The sequence below is a fragment of the Parambassis ranga genome, chromosome 13 (genome assembly GCF_900634625.1).
Source record: "Parambassis ranga chromosome 13, fParRan2.1, whole genome shotgun sequence".
Lineage (NCBI taxonomy): Eukaryota > Metazoa > Chordata > Actinopteri > Ambassidae > Parambassis > Parambassis ranga.
Window position 1 is genome coordinate 4,892,003 of NC_041033.1, and position 25,137 is coordinate 4,917,139.

Sequence of the window (25,137 nt, forward strand, 5' to 3'; positions counted from 1 at the left end):
GCAGATATAGATTCTGTTTTCCCCTTGCCTACTTCACACCAGCAAGCCTTTTGGAAAAGGTGTAATGCAGATAATTGAGTAGGGCTGTACACATGTCAAGTGTTGTCAAGTATGGGAAAACAAGGACACCATGCTTAAAAGCCACTTCATTTGTTAGCAATGTAAAACTAGCTCATTATTGCAAAAGCTTTCCCTCTTTAAGTGCAAAGAAAATCTGAATGAATACATTCTCTCAGCACTAATTAGAAGTTGGTCATCTTTCCGAGTTTGATGTTTTCCGATAGAGGTGTGACAATGAAAGCGGCATGATTTCTCTTGTTCAGAGCCGAGATTACCACTGCATGGTGCTTCATTACAGGGGATATAAGGACACTGCTCTGTTGACTCAAGAAAGGAGTCAAGTTATGAAGCTAGAATCTGTGGGTTCGTACAAATTAGGCCAGAACACACAAATCTTTGGCATCAGTCCTCTCATTACTGTCGAGGGAGAACAAATGGACCCACGAACCCTTTTAGTTATGTTCAGTTAACCATCTCCCTCATCATATTTGGATTATTTATACGCTGTTTTCCATTACAAAAAGCATCTGCCCTGGTCACAGACACACACACACCCCAGCTCTCTTTTATTGTTTGAAATGCTAACCATCTTCTGCAACTGTGCAGTTCCACAGGAAGTTTGCACCGCTTCTTAACTTTCTTTCTCTCAGCGCATCCGGTCAGTGACGCAATGCGCCTGGCCGTCAAAAGGAAATGTCAGAGACACTTATATAGTACAAGAGAGGATGCTGCAAGTGCGGTGGAGCCAAGTAGCAGTAAAGGTCCCGAATTAAAGTGTTGTCATTTGAGCTGACAGACATTATGGATTCTGTGTAATGATGCAAGTCACTACAGTATACTCTGTACGCACCGCTGTTGTTCAGATGCCAAGCAGCCAGCTGGCAGAACCTGACTGACTGCTGCTTCGTTCCCCTGTTCTCCTTCAAAGCACTTAGTTTACTGTATTTTGTCAAACATTGGAGCTTTTGTTCGATTTGCAGTGCTGTGAATGTAGATCGTATTATCAAGTGCTGGCAAAGTTCTCCCTGACTTTAGCTCTCTATGCAACTGGGACGGCAGAGAGGCCGGATTACAATGCTGGTTCTGAAACCGACGCCACAGTGGGGAAATGCCACATCCCATAGGAAACAGGAGGCTCTCGGCCAAAAGTGCCGCACAGTAATGCAGAGCAACTCAGACACATTGCACAAAACCCACACTCACAAAAACATTTTTTAAAGGCTCAGCAAAACAACACAACTGTCTCATTCTCAGCAGCACTGACACCCATTGTGGAGCACATCCCAGGAGATCACAAAGCACTGACTTTATTTTAAAATTCTTTATACACCGTCCTGTGAATTTTCTATATGGCTTCTGATGCAGCTTCACTGTATGTCTGCAGGAGCTAAAGGCACCAGGAGAATGGAGGAAGAAAAAAAAGTGGCAGAGTGATGGCGCTGCACCAGGATGAAATGAAGCTCTTTTCTTTTTTTGCGGTGGTGGCACTTTTCAGAGAGAATTCTTTCATCAGCCAATGCTGATCCCTCCTTTTCCCCTTGTTTCTTATAAAGCAGTGGAACAATAAAACCTTTTTATCATGGGGAGGAAGAAGGGGAAGAAATCCCATTGTAATTATGGCTGGTCGACATGGGAATAGTCTCGCACTAAGTGCTCACACTCTTCACTCTATAGGCTCTAATTACTGTAGACCACATATCACATTTCCGTAATTCTCAAACCAGGCCATTTTCTATTTTTTCATTTATTCCATCACAAAAGGGGGCCTGCTGTCTTTGCTGCTTTGATTGAGGGAAAGGAGGAGAACTGCATGGATTCACATTAACGCTTACAGCCGGCCAATTAGCCTAGCGGGTCGTTTGCGCAGCGGAGGCTAGCCCATTAGCTTTCTGCTGTTTTGTCCCTCCCAAGAGAAGACTGAGAGCAAGGACGGGACCCTTGTTTAACTGTATTTGATGAGTGCATTACTTCAGCAGAACAATCTACTACAGTGCAAGGACAATGGTGCAGTCAGGGCATCCCAAATTAAGTTTTAAGCACCAAAAAAAAAAAAGAATTAATTAATTTTCGGTTACGAGAGAAACATTTTCGTCTCCTTGCAAATTTCTTGAACTGACACGATGCATGTTACATGAAACGTCGGCCCAGAGAGAGAAAGTCTCTATTTAGCCTCCAATCCTTTTAAATGTTCTCACTTCAGAGTATAAATTCGTTTACAAGGCTCAATGCATATGTTTCCCTGCACCAACAGTTTTTTCATCTTTAATAAAAGATTGTTTCTAAAGATGTCAAAACGAGGGCAAAAACAGCACGCAGCTGACAACTTGTTGTAATAATGTGTTACCGGAGTGGAAATGACGTGATTGGCTGTGTGTGGAAAGGGACAGGGAGGACGTGTAATTGTGTTACCGCTGTCAGAATGTCGGCAAAACCCAAACACGAATCCCCGCATCGTTCCCATGTGGTATCTGATATACATTATTAAAAATGACAACAGCCTTGTTGGTTCAATTTATGACATATCATGTTGAGGCGTTCACAAACACAATCAGGCATCCGTCAGTGCTGTGTGTGCCCCCAAAAACACACGCTGGAGGATGCAGTGGATCCCATGAATCTTTCTGATGTTAATCAAGAGCCATAAAACTTTAACCAACATCTGTACAGCCTTCGTAAACAGCACCATGGCAAATTTCTTTTCCTGTCACTGATGACAAGAGACAGATGACATCATTACAGTCCCTCCAACTCACAGTAACCCAGTTCCATTTGACTTTGAAGACTGCATTAACCACAAAGAGCCAAGAGAGAGCTACTATATATATAGATATATATATAATGGTCCACACTTTGTAACATAGCAGAAGCATCCAAGTGCACATTGGATGCTGATGTGTTCCTCCTTATATTGTACAGATTCCCCCACTCTCCTTCTTTCCCTTGCCTCTTATAGTACTCCATATTTTTACTTAGATTCCCTGGCTGTCTTTTGTGTATTTCCTCCGGCGCTGTCAGTCAGGCTTTAAATAACACTTCCCTCCTATGCTCCCTGTCCTGTGCAGTGCTGGGAAGACAAGTACAGGCTGTGCAGCCCCACAGTGCAGTTGTAGAGCAGATGTGTGTTTGAATGTGATCTCAGCAGAGACTAATGGGACCACAAGCTTGCAGGCAAATGCACCATTGATACAGACGAGTCACAACACTGAGCATGTGATGTCATGGAAAAATTCATGTATTTGTCTCAATAATGTATATTTTGATCCTCAATTGTGTGCTAAATAAAAGTAGCTTAAATTAAATTACAAATAATAATAATATCAATCAAATATTTGTGGTATGAATTGAAATGCTTGTGCATCCCAGTGAAGGTAGAGACACCACAAAGCCCTGACTCACAGAAAACTCTGCTCTGTTGGTCCACACCAACAAATGTGATACATTCACAATAAAGACTCAGAAAAATGTGAGATTCTCTCTCTTTTTTTTTGAGCTATTGTTGGGACCAGATTCATCACACTGTCAACCTTGAAGTTTAAGCTTCTACTGTTGAATGTTGTGAACAGGTTTGTTCCTAAAACTAGTCAGACAATGAAAGATACAGCACAAATGTACACAGTCAATGAAATGAACATGTGTTAATTAGCACCATTCCTTTCCAACCTTCCAGTGTGTGTCGTACCGAGTGAGAAGGTTCACACTGGATTGCTTATGTAATGTCTTTTATTATACAGGTAACCATTGATTGTCCAATGCACTGTCAGGAAGAAATGTTGTCCTTCACCATGTGTTTTCATTCATCTTTATAGGGGTTGTAAATAGGGATGTGTTCTGACAATCGTGATTCTGTGCCTTTACCACTAACAAAGTTAAATAATCTATTGGAGATTTCAGAGTGTAACCTGAGTAACGTGTTTAAATGTGACTGTGGACATCACTATTGCACATTTTGACTTTTAACTCATCTGTTCAGGAGAGCTTATTGGAAAGAGTCTTTTAAAGAAGGGAATATTCTTTGTGTGGGCCAAAATGAAAAGAAGAAATCTGTTTTTAAATGTATCCAAATAAGTTTGAGCTGCAAATCAAATAGGTCTCCTAAACTGTGTGATGTACAACATCTATGTCTGCTTATTTTGTTCCTACAGTGCATTTCCTTCATGACATCTCAATCTGTTTTCTTCTGCCTCACTCCCACCAACTTCTCTCATCCTCCCCCACTTCCTGTAAAGTCTCTATCACACTGGCAAATAAACACATCCACGCACTCACTATCTCCCCCTTCCCCTCTCTTCTTCTCTCTGTCATTAGCACGCAGTCAAGGTCAGAGGTTTTTATTTTTAGTCGTCCAATTACACAAAACAGCTTGTCCTGCCCGACATGGAAAGACACTTTGAGCATCAGCGTCCATCCCTGCAGATTTAAACCGAGAGCACGGCTGCCACTCCCCAGACACCCTCGCAGTCCTCATCACGTCACTGCTGCCACGGCCACAGTAGCCACAGTAATATAAACAACACACTGACCAGAAGGGCCTAAAAAAAAAAAACAAGCAGCGACTTTGCACAGGCTGACGGGGAAAATACTCCCGCTGCTTCAATACATCGCGAGTTTAGACTTGCCAGTCACATTTGGAAAACACCAGTGTGACCGATGTTAAGCTAATTTTTCAAATATCACTTAGATAAGTTGGAAAAAAAACACTGATGAGGTGGGGATACAGGGGTATACTGTTACATGCTTTACACACAAATGTATACATTATCCACTGAGATGAGAAACCAGCGGGTTTGATAATGAGCATTAACCGTATGGAGTGTGTGAGGGAACATTAACATAAAACTTCATAGAAAGCAGCTGAATTGTTAAACATGTAATACTATGAGTGAGGATCTTACATGAAAGTTGTGCTTCTCTCTAGCATTTTCATTCTGGGACATTTATTGTTTCTTTTTGTGCCACCTGAATAAGCTCCTGAAAGCATGCCCCATTCTCCCACTTTGAATGAACCTTATGTCGTGGCCCTTTCTATAGTCACATTTCTATTCAAAGAAAATGTCCACCCACTACTTTGGCATTAAAGGCAAAGATTCTATAGAGATCTGGCATCAAGTCAAGCATGCCAAAACTATAAGACCATGCTTCAAGCACAATGAGATCCATTTGTCCACATTTTCTACATTTATTCAGAAGTGTCATGGCGACATGAAACAAAGAAATCCCAGAATGATAGAGAGAATGTTGGAAAAAAACCAAGCAACAACAAATAACCTCTAAAATTAAGGTGCAACACAGGCTGGTTGCATCATATGTCCCTTTCAGAATGGAAGTGAGCCCAGGTAGACTTTTGAAAAAATATATATATATAAAAAAAAAGCCTTTCTGGAGTTTTTTTTGGCATGGTTTTTCCGGCAGAATGTTTTTTCGACAGATGACAAAATTGTTGTTAAGTTGTTAAAAAAAGAAGCTTTGCTGCATCTGGCACAGTGAGGTGCAATCAAATCAAAAGATGTTCCGGAGTCATTCTAGCTGTATTGCTCAGTCTAATGTCATGACTTTAACAACAGGATAATGGCCCACCGTGTACACCCAAAGCACTCAAGAATGAGTGGAAAGAGCTGAAACACAAGGATGTGAGGAGGTATTCATCAAACCTGAAAGAAGTGGAGCTCAATGAGGGGGGCCAACAGACAGCTGGCAAGTCTCCTGAAGTGCTACAAAAAGAGCCTGATTGCAGTGATTGCCTCAAATGAATGTACTACAAAATGCAAATATTTTTGTTCATGTCATTTTCATGTTAAATATTTTTTTGCATAATATAGAAAATGATAAGACATGAGTCTGTTTGTTTGAGGGAGGGATGAATGCAGTTGATTAAGCATTCTCAAAACCAGCATGTTCTTTTGTGTGTGACGGTGTCATATCCACAAGTGCAAATTGACCTGCAGTCTCCAGCTCATCCAGTCCTCATAAAATTGGTATATATCAAACAGCAGTGGTCAGAAGGAAAAGACTCATCAAAAAAATGCACAGTGTCCATCCCCCCCCACCCACAAAAAAAGCCTTGGTAGAAATGGAGATGGTGGAATTGCATGTCCAAGTAAACATGGGATTTTCTCCATCGAGGATTTCGTTCATATTGCACTTGTCAGGGGATTATTTTATCTCTCTGCCCAACCCATGTGCCAGGAGCTGAGAAAATCCCTATTCCACACAATCTTGCTGCGACTCATCCCTACTCCAACTGCAAATAATACCTCCATCAACGGCTGAATCAGACAACTCAGACAAACAGCCTATAGCCAGTCGCCTGGGCCTACGCCATGGCACTCTGAGACGCTTTCTCCTTCTTCTCCCTTCATTCACAACTGAAAAGACCTAACAAATTGAACAAACCATTTCCAAGACCTATCCAATTGCCTCTATTAGTGAACTGTCAACAGCGCAGGAGGGGGGTGTGGGGGGTGGAGATGGATGAATTAAAAATTTGAATCAATTAGCAAATAATCAACATTTTTCCATATGCATGACAGGAGTTCTGTATAAAGCTAAAGACCAGGCTTCAGGAGGCTCCTTATTTTTTGCTAGTAGGAGAATGAGGGAGAGCTTGTAACCACTTAAGCCTCATCCCAGATGTTAAGATAGAAAGGAAACAAGAGTCAGCTGCTGAAAGATTAATAAATAAAAAGCTGAAAAGTGGGATGGAAAATGCTTTTAGAGTACTCACCCCGATGGGGGAGGAAAGGCATTGATTTTCCCGTTGGAGCTATCGCTGTCGTTTGGCAAGATGGTGGTAAGTAAAGCAGGCTTTTGATGATAGCAGCGCTGGCCTCTCAATGACCTATGAAGTGGGCTTGTTAAGGAGGCATATTTAGCAGCCATTGATCAAAAGAGTTTTCTTCTCTGCCTTAATTTCAGATTGTTTTCCTGGTCTTTGGCCAGATTTCAGGTGGATAGATCGATGGTGGAAAAAGTGACACCTAAGTGATCGATCGATAATATAGGTGGTGTCTCCAGGCAGCCAGGAGGACGAAGATTGTGCATTTGTCTGTGACATCACCACTCTGATTGGTGCATCGCGGCTTCCATTACGCAGATCAATAGCATTTTCACTCTTGTAGGCTTTCAAAGTTAGGAGGATGTCAAGAGTGGGAGTGATCTCACCCACACTCACAAACAGACATCACATAAAGGAGCTCCAGTGTGATTTATAGTATGATACACACATTACAGGAGGACAAGAAAATGGAAAGAAAGAGAAAAGCAGATGTATTCCAACCAGGAGGGAGCCGGTCACGGACGGACACTGAGATTTACAACACTCAGAGAGTGATATATAAAGTGTAAACAAGCGACAGATTGCCTGCCATCCACACACACACACACACACACTCCCACACACGGCTGCATTCCAATCCCACAGAGCCGGCCCGTTGCCCCTGGCAGCCGGTGATGGTAATGCCACTGCACTGGCTCAAAAGGAGTGAAGCATGATGGGTGCCAAGCGATAAACCATGCACACAGTTTAGCTGGATGTGGCAGAGAAATTAGCAGTATGCAACTGTGACTCCAACTTCAAACAACCCCAGAAAAAAAAATGGGTGGGACACATTTTCATCACAGTAATATAGAGAGATATATGTAACATTTGACAGCCATGGCAACAAGGTTGAATGATGATCTGTCTCTGCAATTTGTACTAATGCACAGCTGCGCTTAGTGCAAACACAAGCAGAAATTGGATTATATTTTATCAGTAATCTTGCTCTTTTAGTGGAGGGATTTATCACTCAACTCAGTTGTCTGATCTCTTTGGCAAAGACTACAAAGGTAAAAACAATGAACAAATTACCTACATATTTAAGCAGATGTGATTAATAGGGCTTGTTAATCCATCAAATGGCAACAGGGCTGATGATGAACATACTGAATCTGAAGCTTCAATCACCATTACATCATCAGTAAATAACTGAATAGTACATTGATCAGTTGTTCATAAACTAAATCTAGGAGTCTAAATCCGAAGTAAATGCAGACATGCAGGGTGGTCTCACTCCCACCAGGTTACATAAGAATGCATTGCCATGGTCAAATAAGTAGAAGGTGCCATGTTCTGTATTCTTAGCAACCAAGACCCAAACAATGAGTGTTTTCTAAAACTAAACATGTAATATACAGAGCCAGTGAAAACCAAACTCACACCTCTCCAAACAACCTTTAGTGTCATAATATATATGGGACCATTACTACCCACTAGCGGTGTGCATCTCTCCAATATAAGACGATCCGATACGTATCTCAATACATGGTGTATGATACGATTCAGAAACAATACATTTTAAAATGGAACGATTCAGTTCGGTTCGATAGGATTTTATTGAGATACAATACGGTATGCTTCGATTCGATTTGACAGTTTCTTCTTTAAAGTAGACGATTTACAATTTGTTCAATTTACGTTATGAAATAACAAGTCTGAACTATAGATGTAGCATTACTTCCCTTCCACTAGTTTTGTCAAAGACTAGAGAACATCTGTAACTTTTGACATGTGTCTTCAGAGACATGTCATGTTTATTAGTGTATTACACTGTAAGAACTTTACAAAGCCCCTCTGACAATGAAAAACATGTATTATTCTAATTATATTCAAGTTCATTCTTAGCACAAATTAAAGCCAAATAACCAACTAAACAAGGTGAAGGAAATTTTTGGAGGTCCGTTGGCCTCAGATCAAGCAACAATAAGCTACTGTAGAATATAACATTTCCTCAACTCCCAGCTGGGAGAGATGTGGTGCGCTGTGATTGTCACATAGGAATGCACGTCCAGGCATCTGTGGTAATTGCCACTCGTTCTGCGTTAGACATCTGTTCTTTGACTTCAACTTTTACTTTTACTTACTATACAGCTCTGGCATGCACTTGTCAGTGAAATGCTGACGGCTTAGTATGTTGTAACGGGGCTCCAGTGTCTTTATCATGTCCCGAAAACCCTCGTTCTCCACAACAGAGTATGGTCTCAAGTCTTTAACAGTAAACCGGGTTATTGACGCCGTTATTACCTTGGCTTTATCCGAGTTGTGGCTGAGCTTCGGCTGGAAGAAGTCTTGTATGTCTGTGTCCTGTCGTGTCTTTGTGCTAGCTATGCTAGCCTCCTCGCTCCCCATGGTGTCTCACTAAGACGAGCCAGACCACCACCAGACCAACTCTTTGCATATCGCAGCGGTATTATCCAGTGCTTCATCCCTCATATAAAATCCAAATTCCTTCCAGACCTTTGACTTTAAACTTGATGGTGCACTGTAGATGGTGTCGGCCACTTTTATCTTTTCCTCGCAAACACAGTGCTATTTTATGTCTCGCGAGAGTGTCATGGGCCGGTGCGTGAGCAACTCAGACAGGGAGATTTTTATTTTTTACACCCCTACTACCCACCCATCCATTTTCGGAACCCCCTTTGTCCTGTACTACAGAGGGGCTGGACCAGTCACACTCACATGCAAAATTAATCTTTGATATGTGGGAGGATGCCAGAATACTCAGAGAAAACCCGGACTATGGAGACAACTACTGTAACTAAACACTAGAGAAAATGTAACAGCTTGTCTGCTACCACTATAGAGGGTGCACATTAAATATAAGTTTTAAGGACACTGAATACTGGCATGAAAAATCTGCTGAGCAGCCTCCCATAAAAAAGGGCCATTAGTATCAGCCTTGAAAACCCTGCTTTGGCTGAACCCTAGGCTAAGCAAATACACACATATCATCTAGCCTCGCACTCACCTACATAGACACATACTTCCATCCAGCATCCATTCACCCATGTAACTTTATGGACACCTTCCTGTCCATAAACCCAAGAGATGGAATGGAGAGGACAGAGAATGACTCTAAGAGAAATTGGCCCAGTAAAACACTGCACCCTAATCTCTTGCTACCAGCTCAAATCCTCTCCGCTATTAAATACTGTCCTCCTCCTCCTGATGACATTTTATTAACTGCACTTGTTCTGTAAGACCTTGAATTCTCTGCCGCTTTGCTCATGACATTGGGACAGGAATGGAAGAAGTAAAGAAAGACTGAAATCATGATCCATATAGTGAAAGCTGGGATTAAAATATCCACCCATCCATCCATCCACATCTTCTGAACCCGCTTTGTCCTGCAATGCAGGGTCATGGGGGGGCTTAAGCCTATCCTAGCTATCTATGGGTAAGAGGCAGGTTACACCCTGGACAGGTCACCAATCGATCACAGGGCAGATTAAAATATCTTAAACCCTAAATAAAAAGATGTGTTCTATTGCAAACAATGACGCACTGTACAGAAAAAACATGGCAGCTGTGAAGGAGACGAAGGAAGAATAGAAAGATCAGAGGAGAGAAAATGAAATTTTCAAATCCACACATGTTAAACTGTGTTTGCATTTCTTGGTGTCAGCTGTTATAAGTGTGATTAATTCTTCATTCCTGTTGCTGCATGGTGCTGGATGAGCCAATTGCTTTCACATCAAAAGGCATCTGCTCTCAGCAGTGTCACAGGGCGAAGGTTTTAATCCCTGTCCCGATGCTTCTGTGTCTCAGCGCTGCACTGTACGTCTGTATTTCATCACGCAGCTTCAGAGACTCCAGAGAATACAGGACAGACAAAAACAAGTTTGAATGTAAGAAGCCGGGGTTGTTACTGAAGGCTCAGTTTCAGCAGTGAGGGAGGAGTGGCTCGGAGCACTAGAAAACAAAGATAATCCAAGTGCTACCCCGCTGGGAATGGAAACCTCGCTTTCCAAATAGTACCAAACAGAGGAAAACAAGCATCCCCTACTTCAGATTCTATCAGTATTTTATATAACAAGAAACTCTTAATATTTTATCATTCTTCACCTTCAACTTTAGAGACTACAGGTGGAGTTCCAGGTTTAAAGTGATGATTTGCAACATTTTCTAGCTTCACCTAAACTGCAGTGTTGTGTTCAAACTTGTGCACATGTTCACTTAACATTTATGCAGACTTATCAATTTCTTCTGCTTTACAGTGATGCATGGAAGTAATAAAAAGCAAATAAGCAGATGTTGACCGTGGCAACAAAACTGATGATTGCAGACATGTCTGTCTGTATTTGAAAAGAGATCTGTGTATGTTTATCATAGCCTCAATACACTGCACTGGGATTAAGAATAAAAAGCTAATTGCCTTTATTCTAATTAAGCTTTATTGTTAATGTTACACAATGTTTTTATGTTGTTTAACCTTAAGTTCATAGTCTAGTCATAATAAAAGCACTGCATGCTGGGAAATAACGATGCATAAAGTTTTTGATACTGCTGCTATTGCCAATATTGTCCAGCTCAGTTTGGCTTGTTTCCAATGTGATATCTGTAGTTTGTTTGTTTTTTTTTGGCAAATCATTGCAGAGAACATCATTCGACTCATCTGCCTGTCGATGCCAATATTTCATTATAAAGCCATTATCAGCTTTCCTGCATGTCTCTCACAGCACACATTATTGCAGCATCTTACCCTGTTCATCTGCTGCAGCTACCCACCAAAAAGTAACTCACAATGCTTTTAGCATGCTTTCAAAGGGATTGTGCATATACACTTCATTGAGCTGCATGTACACTTCACTGGGCTGCATGTGTTCCTGTGTAAACCGGCCTGAATTGGAAGTATGTACTGTAGAAAGAGTGATAATTATTATTGATGCGTAAAGGCGTGAGAACCAAACATCAGCTTTCTTGTTCGTACAAGCAGTTTTGACATATACACATTCAAAATGTGATTCGATAAAAGGTCTGTTGTATTTTTTTTCTGCAAACCAGCTACTGACGAGTGTGCAGCTGTCAGACACAGACAGCTACAGATGGTAAATGTCAACAGTGGAAGAACCAGAGCAGGAGGAAATGGTTCTATTTATTCAAAATAAGGCAAACATTAAAACCCAGACACTTATCTACAGTATATAACAATTCAGAAGATAGCATCTTTATGTGATTCAACAGATGTCCTTCATTCCATTCCACTGTGTTCTTTCTTCCTATTTCAATATCAACCTGTCAGTCAGCCAGTTGCTTACCTGTCCTCTGCTACCTCTGCTGCCCTCTGTCACAGATTTCCATCTATTTTTATTTATGTATTTATTTATTTATTTTTGTTTCAGAATCTGCATAAAAACCCTGAGACCCTCCCGAGGGGCTGGAAATGGAGAGAAAGAGGCAAAGGCGTGATTACGATGTCAATTCAAAACACGGCACATGGAGAGACTGCATGGATGAAAGCACCGATGCCACTGGAAAATTACCTGCCCAGCCGGGGACAAGTCATTCACTACACAGCGGAGCACCACAACAAGCACCAGCATACACACACACACAAAGAAAAAGGTGCAAACTAGAGGTAGGTAAAAAGAAGATAGAGGAACACAGATAGAGGTGAGAATGCAAGTGGTGTGAATATCTGTGAATGTGTGTGTCTGCACCTCTCTACAGGTGTTCAGCCCTCTTGGCTCCAGGCACCAGGGGGACAACTGTCACACATTCAGACAGATGGGGAGAGGCTCACCGGGACTGAGAGACTCAGAGGGTCTCGATGTCCCTCTCTCTCTCTCTCTCGCTCTCCTCACACACACACAAAACATTTCATATGTTCTTGAGCATCAGGTGCCCAACACTCGAGTGTTTGAAAATACCAGCTGAGAATGCCACACAGCTAGATATAATCTATTTGTTTGGGGACCCACAGCATCGCATAAAAGGAGAAGGCTCATTGATATTAATAGCTGCATGTGTGTGAGTCAGACAAAAAGGCAGCAGCTGTGTGTATTCCAGCAACATAAAAGTGTGATTTTCGAGATGTACTGGAAGATTAGAATGTGGATATTTCTTTGCATTTATGAGGCAGAGATGGATTGCTTCATATCTTTTCAAAATATTCTGGGATGACTCAGGAGAACACAGGAAACAATGGTGGTGGCAAAACGCAGCTTTGAGAAAATGTAGAATTGTATTATTAACATCGTCTTATCTCAAACTGTTACACATGTAGTCAGGAGGGACGCGTCCAGCAGGTGGGTGTGATTTTTTATCTTTTTTAAACGTGGCAAGCAACAGCTGGTGTTGGATTGCTTGCAAAGTAGGTGTAACTAATTTACTTCTAAATTCTTGTAGCTTTATCTAGAATAAAAGATTACTGAAGAAGCAAACAAAAATCATGTTGTGAAGTTAAACAAGAAACAGCACTGTGACTCAAAAATCTACCCACAGATCAGTTTGCTGCATCTGCGAGTGCACCATAGTTGCTTTGATGGATGGATGTTATCATCTGTGTCTTGAATGATTGCCGTTATCAATACCTTTATAATTCATCATAAAATAAACACAAGTGTTAGGTGGGAGTTCCAGTGGACCCAAACACACACTCAAATTTGTTTAAACCAAAGTTCAAACAAAATCCAAACAGATGGTGAACTTTATTAACATAAAGCCAGATGACCAAGGATCAAAATCCAAAAACTCTGAAAGACAAACAAACTCAAATAAACCAGACCAGGAGCACAGGGAACACAAGGAGCACAGGTAATCCAGCAAGACACGCAGGAACGGATGGGTCGCATAACAGTATGAACTGACAAAGACAAAGGGGAGGACAAGACTTACACAAGGGTAACAAGTGAGGTAATCACAAATAGCAGGACACAAGAGGAAGTAAAACACTCAGGGTTACACAGTCTTTCAAAATAAAACAGGAAGTCTGCCAAAACTCCAGAGTACTAAATAAACTAGGAAACACTAAAGAAACCATGGATCATGACAACAAGGGCGCACAGATGTTGGTAAATTTCTGGTGAGAAATGGGTTTTGTGTGTTTGTGTGAAGGATAATTGATAGGGTTTTAGAAATGAACGCTGACACTGTGTGTTTGCTGCAAAGATCCTGATCTTTGTCGTGGAGAACAATTGACTGTTGCTGACTGACCAGCCCGTATTCACCAGGAAAATGTATTAAGAGGTCAGGCCTCTGAAACAACCAGTATGCAGTGTCTGGTGAACACTTTGTTTTTGTGTCTTTTAGAATGAGACTCATTGCCATGGTTCGAAATGAGAAATCTTGCCTCATAAAATGTTGTGAAAAGATCTGTTAGAGGCTTTAGCATGATCCTCTTGTGTTTCTGTGATGATTTCTCTGTATATATCATGATATAATTGAAAAGGCTGCCTTCAACTGCATTATTTAGTTATCGGTTTAAACACAGCTCCAAAGAAACCCTCCTGGTCTTACTAGAAACCCTCCTGGTCTTACACTGGTGCATCTGGAAGCCTCTAAAACAAACACCAGGCGTGTTCAGCTTTATAAACTTCATGTTTATAAAGCAGGCTGTGCTGAAAGATAACACATTTTTTGCTGCATTGATAAATAAAAGAAAAAGAACACACGCATAGATCTCATTCATTCTAGGACAGAAAAACAAGCAAATCGAGCTAAAATCTCACGAGAAAGCATGCAAGGATTTCCCAGTGCAGCCTTGTGATATTATTTTAATGCAGCTGCATTAAATATTAAAGGTTCTGTGTGTAGTAATTTGTGTTTCTCTAAGTTAAGCTCACATTTTTTCATAAACCATTTACCCCTTGATGTTGAAATGATGATGTTTAAATGTGTTCCCGCTCTCTGATGAGTGTCACTATATTTAGTTTACATTGTTACGGAGGACAAACAAACAGGAGTTTTTTAGTTCTCCTCATTTGGTGTGAGAAGCTGGTTTTATTAAAGCTATAGCTTGTCTAATTACAGGATTTTTTCCCCATACATAACAATACTGGTGGAAAGGCATGCTACAACTTTTTCTAAGCTTTATCATTTAATACGTAAAAGTAGCTGATACATTACATCGACTTGTTATTTGAGGTTAGTGACTGCTTATAAGATATGTCAAGTGTTACTTTATAGGAAGCAGCATTTAAAAATCCTACATATTAAATCTTACCTGAAATGTAATGTGTCATTAAGTGTAGTTTTAAGTTAACACAACTTGCAGCATGCAGACAACTGGTGACCTCCGATTGGCTAATTGGCCTGCAGTGTAAAGTTAATTAAATACAAAATTTTGGTTCAATTTGGAGTAGAGGAGTGAACTTTTCTGCGGAGCGAGGTGTAGCGAAGTGGCTCGTTATTCGGCAGAATGCTGCCTCTCCTCTGGATGTTTCCTGGCTAAGAGCACGGTGTGGGGCCCCTCCACTCTCAGAGACAGATGTTAGGCCTGCGCTCGGCCATCCACTCTCACCATAATGAGAACTCAAGGGGGCCCAGGCCCACACACACACACATGCATGAACAACATACGAAAAAAAAAAAAAACCCACACACACACCTGACGTTTCAAACAAAAACACACATGCTGCACAACGTGAGAACTAAACAGTGAAAAAGCAGGAGAGGTGAGTGCAGCCATGATTTAATAATGATGTGCTGGTTAGAAAAATGAGTGACCTTCACACACACATGCCAGCATCCATGCTAACAGACAGTGTATCCTAGTGATGAGATATTCAAATACAGAGCAGGGAGAGTGAAGGAGAGTTGGGGGGCAATATTACTGCGTGTTAAAGGCATGACTGTAGCATATTATTATTATTTACCATTCCACTATTAGCACCAAAGAACATGTGAAACGGTGTGCAGGCACACTGATGATGTGTCATCCTGTGTTTATCTGAGGTTTTATGTAGGTAGCATATGAAAGAAAAATGCAATAATGATCTGAAAATATAATAAATCTGAGTCAACCCTTTACTCTCCCAGTCTCGTCGGGCTATGTTTGGCCTTGATAAAGCACAGCCTAATAAAGTCAACATAAGCTACTCACAGGGCAAAACTAACTAGAACAGAACAGAAGTTGGATTCAAATTTCAGCTTTTAAATGTCCTTAACCCAATGTCCTTCCATAAGGAGAATCTCCATCGGCCCCCTGTGAAAGAGGCTGAAACTGAATGAGCAAGAGAAAGAGGAGAGACTGATCCCGTGGGAAAGAGAGAACAGCGTGATAAGACCTGGCTAAGCCTCGCCGTCGGTAATTACCTCCACGCTAATGCTACACCAGGAAAAACCCAGCGGGAGAATGGAGAAAGATGAGGACCACAGATTAAAAAAAACACAAAGCTAAAAAGCAGAAAGATTGCATTTCTGATATTATTGGCTTCTAGATTAGCCAAAGAAAGACAAGTTAAAAAACACATGTGAATGTAAGATGGAGGCAGATAAGACAGAAGAAGACAGAAGAACAAGAGGGGAGTGAAAGGATGGAAAGCGGTGGGTGGAGGAAGAGGTGCACGCTGACCCAGATCCTCCTCCTGCAGGTGGAGCTGCTCCAGCCAGACTGGTGTCTGCGGCAGGACTAAGAGATTCAGGACACGAGTGGTGACTGTGATGTGACAGCTGCTCTAAACCATAATACACATGCAGCGACGCACAGGTTTGAAAATCAATCACATTCTGACAAATTGTGTTCTTTCCTACTAACTGCTACACTCTGTTGTGTTTGTATAAGAGCTGACAGGTACCCTCAGTGCTCCTATCTCCCACCTCTCTGTTTATTTTTTCCTGGGGAGGGAGATAGGAGCACCTTGGTGATTTCTCCTAAAACACACAGGGACAAATGAGGCCCTAAGCACCGTGTTAAAAAATGAAACATCCCAGCAGAGAGTTCAAGTCCCTCAGGATTTGACCAGGTAAACACGCATGCACATACACACACACAGTAGCTGTATCTATAGACACACACATTCAAGCATGCAATTATTGAACCTGTGCAACAGCCACAGGGATACACCTTTACAGAGGTGAGAGAAAAAGAGCTCAAACGTGTCTGTGTGTGTGTGAATACATGTGTGTATCAGTGGCCCAGTTACAGCAGAAGGATGAAATCACTGCATCTGTGACAGGGCTTCTACACAAAGCTGGTCCCACCTGTTCAAATGCTCCACCTGTGCATGTGTGTGTGGGTGCGTTTGTGCAATCATGTGTATGAGTGAGCAGAACAATCACTACTAGATGTCTTGAAATGAAGGATTTTTGATGAAAAAGCTCTGGGCTATGGCATTTCATATGTCATAACAAACATGCACAGTGCGCACACACTTCCACACAAACTCGTCACGCAGCTGCAGGATTAATGGATCACTGTGCTGAGATTCCTATATCAGGTAGAAAACATGGTTGAGCAGTCTGTATGTGAGAGTCGTTGGCCACAAGTCAATGCACTAAAGACTGTTGAGGACACTGTTATGACCCTTATACTTTGTATAATGTCATATTTACATCCCAGTATTTGCTGTAGCAAAAAGCACTGTATTAATTGTAATAATAAAATTGAAGTGCCAAGAAAAAAAAAAGCAGTTCCATGAATGGCCACTTGAGGCTGGCACTAAAAAGGAGTCCCTAAAGACCTCCATGTTAAAATGTCCAAAAACTAGCTCCCCTGATGCCTCACCGCATTGCCAATATGGTGACCACTGGAACCACTGCAACCATGGGATGGCACGAAATAATGCTCACACATATGTTGCTGAGAGCTAACTGGTAAATAGTAAAACTGTTTTCATTGAGATGCTGCACATTTCCTGGCCATTTTCACCCGTCCATCTGTCACTCATCAATCACTGCTCAGCCTTATCATAACTGTGACAGGCTGTCAGGTCCCTAGTGTGTTCTCACACATCTCCACCCCTCTAATATCCCTGCACTCATGCTGTATGCAAATTTCCGCTCATGCTGAGGCCCAAGCTAATGGACAGACAAAATCTTCCCGTAAGTCTGCTTTCAGCACAACGGATAGCTCTGCTGAGCAGCTTCCTTGCTGAGTGTCATTGGCTTGTTACAGGACCAAGGACAGTGCCAGACATTCGCTTTGTATAACTCCTCTGTTGTCTTGCAATTCTCAGTGACTGTGCAATATTTCTGAAAGAGAGTAAGAACAACATTGTCTGCCAACAAAACAACAGCAGTGAGGCTGCTTTTAAAGCATTTATAGTAATCCAGGATGCTTCAACTCGTATTAATATACATAGGTTTTATAATACAGTGTTACGCAAGACTAACTGTTTGGCATCCAGCTCCTTTTGGTTTGGTAACAGATACTCACTTACATTTCAGTGAACGTGAAAAGAAAGCAGCAGCACTTTGATAACAGCCGACAACAGAGATAATGTGGCTAAACAGATACAGGCTACGGAGACCTCATCTCCATAGTCACAACCCATCATAACTGCTGCTGAAGACTGACAGACTCCGCAGCATCTGCTGGCAGGCTGGACAAACACCAGGCATGCTGACACTGGTACTGTAACTCACAACAACCAGCACTAAATAACATGCCTTTTATAGGGGCCAACATATCTGTAAAGCCCCTGCTGATGGAGTTTTGACTGCTAAAACATCAGTGAGCACTTAGGGTCAGAGCATCCTCCTTAGAAAATGTTTAACCGAGAGAAGTGTTCATTTGTTCGTGTGCCTGAGTGCATCTAGGTGTATAGGTAAAAGCTTGGGCAGCGTCTGTGCTGCCTGTAAGTGGCTAGCATATGGGATGACAACTGTTGCCTTCATGGGGAAATGGACAGATTAATTGAAATTGAGCACAGATAGGAGAACAGACACGCAAGTGATGAGCACTTAACACAATCATCAACACAGAATCACACAGAGGCCGCTGGTGTGCTGCACAGTTGTGTGCATTGGTGTTTGGTTTGTGTATGCCTTTTTAGGAATTGTTGCAGAATGAGGAAAATAACAATTACCGCCTGATTAATATGTGTGTACCAGCAACTCAATACCTGTGGATAATCATCAACCTTGCAAACCATTAACAAATACACAGGACTGATGCTTTCTAATGGGATGGTGTGTGCAGACTGACAATAACAAGCATGTGTTACTGCTTGCAGGGATGAAACAGGCAACTAACACTCATGTGGGGCTGACCTGAATATGGAGCTGCCCATAGCAGCTCGGGCTAGCATGCATTAGAAAAGGTCCAACACAAGGCTGAAGGCAATTTGAAAGTGCTGTGTTAACTAGCAGGCATGCAGTAAATTCTTTGTTAAAGAAGGAGTTTAACATTTTGGTGATTATTCTTTTTGATTTCTTACAGCGACAGATTTAATATTAATCATTTCTGTAAAAGAAATAGGAGGAATAAACTGAAGGTAAACAGAAGGTAATAAAATCCAACCACAAGCTTCTCCAAAAATCCATAAAGTAGACGGAGTAAAAACTATAATGTACCACCTTTTGATGGTTTCTATCTTTGCCAGGATTACTTAAGTCTGTTGTTGCTTGGCAACAGGTCCAGGCCAAAGAAAATAAAAAAATCCAAGTAGTCCTAAAACAATAAACCATCAACTTACCACTTGATAGAGGTAATTGCATATATCAGTAAGCATTGTATATGAATTGAAGTGGATTTTATTATTGTCAGTGTTTTAGAACCATAGTGTTTGTAGGTTAAAATGTTTATACATTGAGGGATATATGACCTCAGCCAAAGTAAATGCCAGAGTTGTATGTCTAAATTACTCTGCCACTCCTGCTCTGCCTGCATGTCCATTCTAAAAGTCTGCACTCAATTCCAAGCGCTCCACTTGTCAAGTTTGAAGATTTATGAGTCACAAAGACAAAGATCTGCAACTTTCTCTCTGACCCCGTCTCCCTCTTACTCGTCCAATAATTCTCTCCACCTTCTCCCTCTGATCATTTCCTCTGAGGTCAGCCAGACTCAGCTGGTGGAGAGGGACAGGTCAGGCACTATCTGTCTCTGTAACCCTTTGCTACTCATCAGTGTGGTGTTTGTGTGTGTGTCTGTGTGTGCCTTGCTATGTCTCATCAACCCGCACTGAAAAATAGAAGAGGAGTTCAGTGCAGTGGAGAGATTGGACTAGAGGTAAGTGATTGGAAAACAGCACCAAAATGAATGAAACAAGGACTGAAGAATGTGGCAGAAGGAGTCCCTTGAATATCTTGAAGAGCTCTTCTGTGTTTGTGTGTCTAAGTGGTGTCTATTGCATGCATTGTAGTCCATGAGAGCAAATCAACAGGGAAGTGTGTCTGCCAAGAGCAACTTAGCAAACTTGATTATTTAGAAGAAGGGATTGAGAGTGGCAGTGCAGTGATGATGCACACCTACACACATCCACACTGGTGGACACGTGATGAGGTAATAATTACTGGAATATCATATTGAGCTGAAAGTCGCCATCAAGCATTTTCTAATTCTAAACTTTACTTAACACAGTGTAACAAAAAAGAACACAAGTTGCACAGTCAAAGGTATGTGACCACTCATACACTACTCCTGACAGTCTGTGTATCCCATACCATCAAGGTCTTTGAAAGCATTTTTGATTGCCATCTGCATTTGTTTGTTTAACAACCATCAGATTTCATTATGCTAGTGTCATCAACCTGATGAATGTGTTTCCCTGGTGTTCATATCCAACTGATATTATATTAGATATCATCCCTAATATTGACTAAATAGCTAGATTTTGTATCAGATAATGGGAGATCATTTGCAAGGCACTGGTCATGTGTCAGCAAGATGTTCTGCGTGACATCACTTGAACATAAAGAGCCAAACAGCTGTGTGGAGGTAGTTCATACTTCTTATGCCACAGTCCAGGTCTCAGGACTAAAGTCAGATCTGTGCCCTCCTAGTCTTTCTATCTCCTCTGACCTGTGCTGAGGTTTGTTTGTTTGATGTTATTGTTTAGTATCTTGAAGTAGCTACAGTGATGGCTAAAAGCTCTCGTTAAGCAGTCCTTATGTCATCAGAGTCCAGTGGTGGTTAATCTACTGCATTTCCCTCAAGAGAAATCTTCTGTTGATGAAGATCATGTTGAAAAGCTGTTCTCTCTTTTTAAGGTCACGTCAGATGTTTGAACCACATCTCATTTCTCCATGTCTCTGATTTGTGGTGTTTCCTTCCTCTCCTGCAGCTGCATCCATTTCTCCCTCCAAATGCATCTCGAAAAGACACTTTAACTTAATTCTGTAAAAACTACCCTGGCCTTGTCTCTGGTCAAATCCACTCTCTACTTCCTCTCTCTCTCTTCTCTCTCTCTCTCTCTCTCTGTAGGGCAAATCAATGGGCCTTGGAGGAATATTTGTTGCCAAGTATGGTCGGCCGTGGCCACTAAAATGAACCAAACAGGAAGAAAAAGGAAGAGAATATGAAATATATGAGACACCTACTCACTACACAGTTCAGTCAGATATCTGGACAAACATCCAGAAGTCAGATGTTGTATATAGTATAAACATGGAGGACAAAGGCCACTGAGGAATACCTAAGATAAGCACACTCAAATTTCACATAATAGCTTCCAAAGTGTACATTTCCTTTTGTGGCTTTCTGTGAATGTTTGAAAATAGACAAAAACACCCACTCAACACACTCATCGTGTACTTAACACTGAGACAAAAAGAAGAGGCTTGATTTCTCTTTAGCAATAAAAACAGCATTATTGGCTAATGAGCAAAGTTCAATTATACTTCGAGGAACTCCGTTATTAGTCACAAGGTGTTGGTGTACTCGTGGGATCTCCATCTCCTCCTTGTTAGAGCACAATAGCTTAAACTTATCCATTGGTTGGTCTCTGATGGTTGTAGCTGGGATCAGTGGCCTGGCACCCTTCCATCACTGCAGCTGCTAAGCCTTCCCGCTTCTCAAATGGCAGAGGGGCCGAGCAGAGCTTTGACACAGCTGGAGAAATCAAGTGTTGGTTTTAAAGAAGAAAAAAAAAATCTGTGATGTTCCTCCATGTCGCTGAGCCCTGCCTCCCCTGGCTGCGATGAGGCCGGACAGGATTTGTACCGCATCCTGTGTCACAGCCTTGTTGGAGGATTTATAGAGTGCTACCATAATGCACTTCCTCTCTCCAAAGGGGGGACATAAATCTGCCTCTGTTTTTATTTTTTTGTCCCCCTCTACCCCCACTTTTTTTATTTGCTAATGGGATCCTGAAATGACTATCCCCTCGGCTTTCTGGCTTACACACCAGCCACACAACACTTCTATAGAAAGCTTTGTGTCAATTAATCCTGCAACTTTACTCGCAGACGTCCAAGCTGCCATGGTCTATAGCTTGTTACCAAGAGTCCTCTGAATTTAGGTTGAATATTATGAATATTACATTCTAACAGTCTGCATGCTTACTGGAAAAAAAGTACAGTGTGTTTATCTGGATATAATAAAGCAGCAAAAGGTTCCACCAACAGAGTCACACAGTGGGTAGCTGAATTAAAATACACTGCGCTGGTAATGAGCTATCTAAATTCAGAGTTCATATTGCTTGGAATTACACAAAAGCGGGGCTCCGGGCAGCACTGGCAAAAATTCTATAGCTCTTTCTGCCTGTCGAGCGGCGACACGGTTGGTCTTGGGAAAATCGTTTCAGCCACAGCATGTATCAGCGAATGCAAAATTCCTTTGTAAACGACATCACCTTTTTTTTTTGCATACTTGGTGGCTGTCAACATGTTGACTACACTCTATCACTCTCCACACACACACACAAACACAGATATGTTAAAGCTTCAAGCTCTGATAACTGACAACTGATAACTGAAACATACACCAAGTACACGCACGTGCCGTGTCTGAACGAATGACTCGAGGGTGACGGTGATTAAAGCAACTCACACGTCTACACTTTCTTGTAATGAAACGGTGGCTAAACAGAGAATGACAGGAGCAGCGGCGCTTAAAAGTTATCTGAAAAACAGCTTCGCAGAGGCATATCCTTCTCTGCACTCCACTCACATTGCACTACTTTACTCGTTACTTTTATACAAACTCAAAGAGAATCAGGTGTGAGAAGTGGAAAACATTGCCTTTTTTTGGGGGGGGGGGGGGGGGGGGTTGCTTCCTGCCGGCTGTGACAGGACGCAGGAAGGGTGCTGAGGGTCAGTGTAGCAACAGAGAGCAGGCAGATTCAGGAGACAATAGCCTCTTATTTTCTTCTGGATTTAACCGCAGTGTAGAGTGGCCCTGGGGAATCAATTAGAACCATGGTGTGCTTGGTTTTTCCACCCCCATTGACTTGGCAGTAATTTGTTTACTTCACAGCCAAGCTCTTGATAAAAAAAGAAAAAAAAAACAAACAAAAAAAAAACAATAAATCCTTCCATAAAAAAGGACTATCAAGTTATTCTGGCTGTATGAACTCATCTGATTTAAATTTTCTCTGGCACACATATTGTGTGTGACTTTGCAATCGCACACATCACTGACAGTCACCTCATTGTTTCCTTCAAGCAAACAAAAAAAGCATATAAGGCAAAACATTGACCTCCGTAACAGGTCACAGCCTTATCTATTAGCATGACCCCCCCCACACGCATACACAAACACTGCAGCTGTATCCAGCCAGCCGACCAGCAGGGAGGCTCTTCCCTGTGTCAGGATGAACAGCTTATCACAGTTGTGGTGCCTCTCAGCTACCAGACGAAACTGACAGGTGTCACCTTGTTATTTCACAGAGTAAAAAGCCAGCCTCGGTCTACAGGGAGTTGATTAGCAATGAACCTGTTGCCGCACTTACCCGCTAACCTACGGGCACATGCCAGTCTCACTAGAGAATTGAGCGGTCGCGCTGCAGTGGGGATACTGAGAGGACCTAAAATTAGCTCAGCAATGAGAACAAAAAGTGGCAACAGTGTGGCACACGACATCATATGTGGATGTGACGTATGGCTTTGGGGATTAGAGAACATGTGTGGAATTTGAATGAACTAATCTCAGTTGTGAATGAAATTAAAGAACATGGCTTTTAAAAAAGTTCAGGTAAACCTTTCTCTGTTGTGGATCAACTTTTACTGAAAATAAAACTGCAAATAAACTGCTGCCATGCAGCTATATAGAGGACATTCACACTTACAGTTACAGACAACTGTCCTCTTTCGATTTATGTATCTTTAATAATCTTTAAAGATAATTAACAATAACCCCAATTATCCAACATTACTTATGCACACCCCACATCTTTGCTTGTTTGTGTTTCAGTATGTATTGAAACTTACTTCTGCTCCACTTTCCTCCTGCATGTATCAGTCACAAAAACCAACAGGAAGGACCCACAGGCTTGTAACATCTGATACGTTTCTTCTACATCCAGACAACACATAAATAATGAAGCAATAACTGCGAGGAGGATAATGCATCCCCCCAAAAAGTTCCTGCCACATGAGATTAACCCAAAAATAGGCCATAATAAGGTCACTGTATAAGCTGTTTATTCAGCAATGCAAACACTGTCCAAGTCTCCATATAACTGCTATAGTGATGCCACACAAGATAAAACAAACACCTTCAAGTGCCACCAGGGGCTGTGCAATTATACTACTGTAATGATTCTCCAAATGCCCAAAGAAAAAACAGCCCTCCAGTGAGGAACATCAACACGCAGGCAGCACAGTTAGTTATCTGCATCAGATGGACATTTCCTGCATCCACACAGTCTCTCTGTCCACATCCATCCACGATAAAGCCGTAGCGCACCGGCAGATGCGCACCACACGGAGCAAGCTGCCCTTCACCTACCGTACCTTTGGTGCGAGCGGCGCTCAACCCCAGAGCCACTACAGCCAACACGCCGGCTATTCTCAGCATCTTCTCGGTGATTCAGGACCGCGGCGACCTCTTTCCTCTCTCCTTTCTTTCTCTGTCTTTTTTTTCCTTCCCTCTCTCCTCTCCTTCTTGCCGCCCTCTCCTCTTTTAATCAACGCCTCAGGTTCCTCTCCTCTCTCTTGAAGCAGTGTGCAAACAGTTCACTGATATGTGGGACAACACGGGCAGCGTGGAGTGTACAGGAAGGACACCGGGAACCCGCAACACGCTACCCCGCCGCTACGGCACCGCGCGCGACGCACCGCAGCTGTGTGTAGTGTGTGAATGGAAGAGTCGGCAACAGCCAAAGTGATTTCTGCTGAGACGGGACCAGAGAGCGGCGCACCCCGGGACCAGACCGAGCGACGTCACGGGGAGGAGAGAGATGGATTCAGGCGCTTTTTTCCCTCTCTCTCTCTCCTATTCC

At 42.1% G+C, this 25,137-nt stretch overlaps 1 protein-coding gene across 1 annotated transcript in view; it reads right to left on the reverse strand.

Annotated features, from left to right (window-relative positions):
* Positions 1 to 24,713, reverse strand: part of LOC114445041 (calsyntenin-2-like) — a 219,611-nt gene extending 194,898 nt beyond the window's left edge. Inside the window, exon 1 of the mRNA XM_028419985.1 lies at positions 24,650 to 24,713. Within this exon, the coding sequence (XP_028275786.1) occupies positions 24,650 to 24,713 (64 nt within the window). The remainder of the gene's footprint in view (positions 1 to 24,649) is intronic.
* Positions 24,714 to 25,137: the final 424 nt, after the last annotated feature.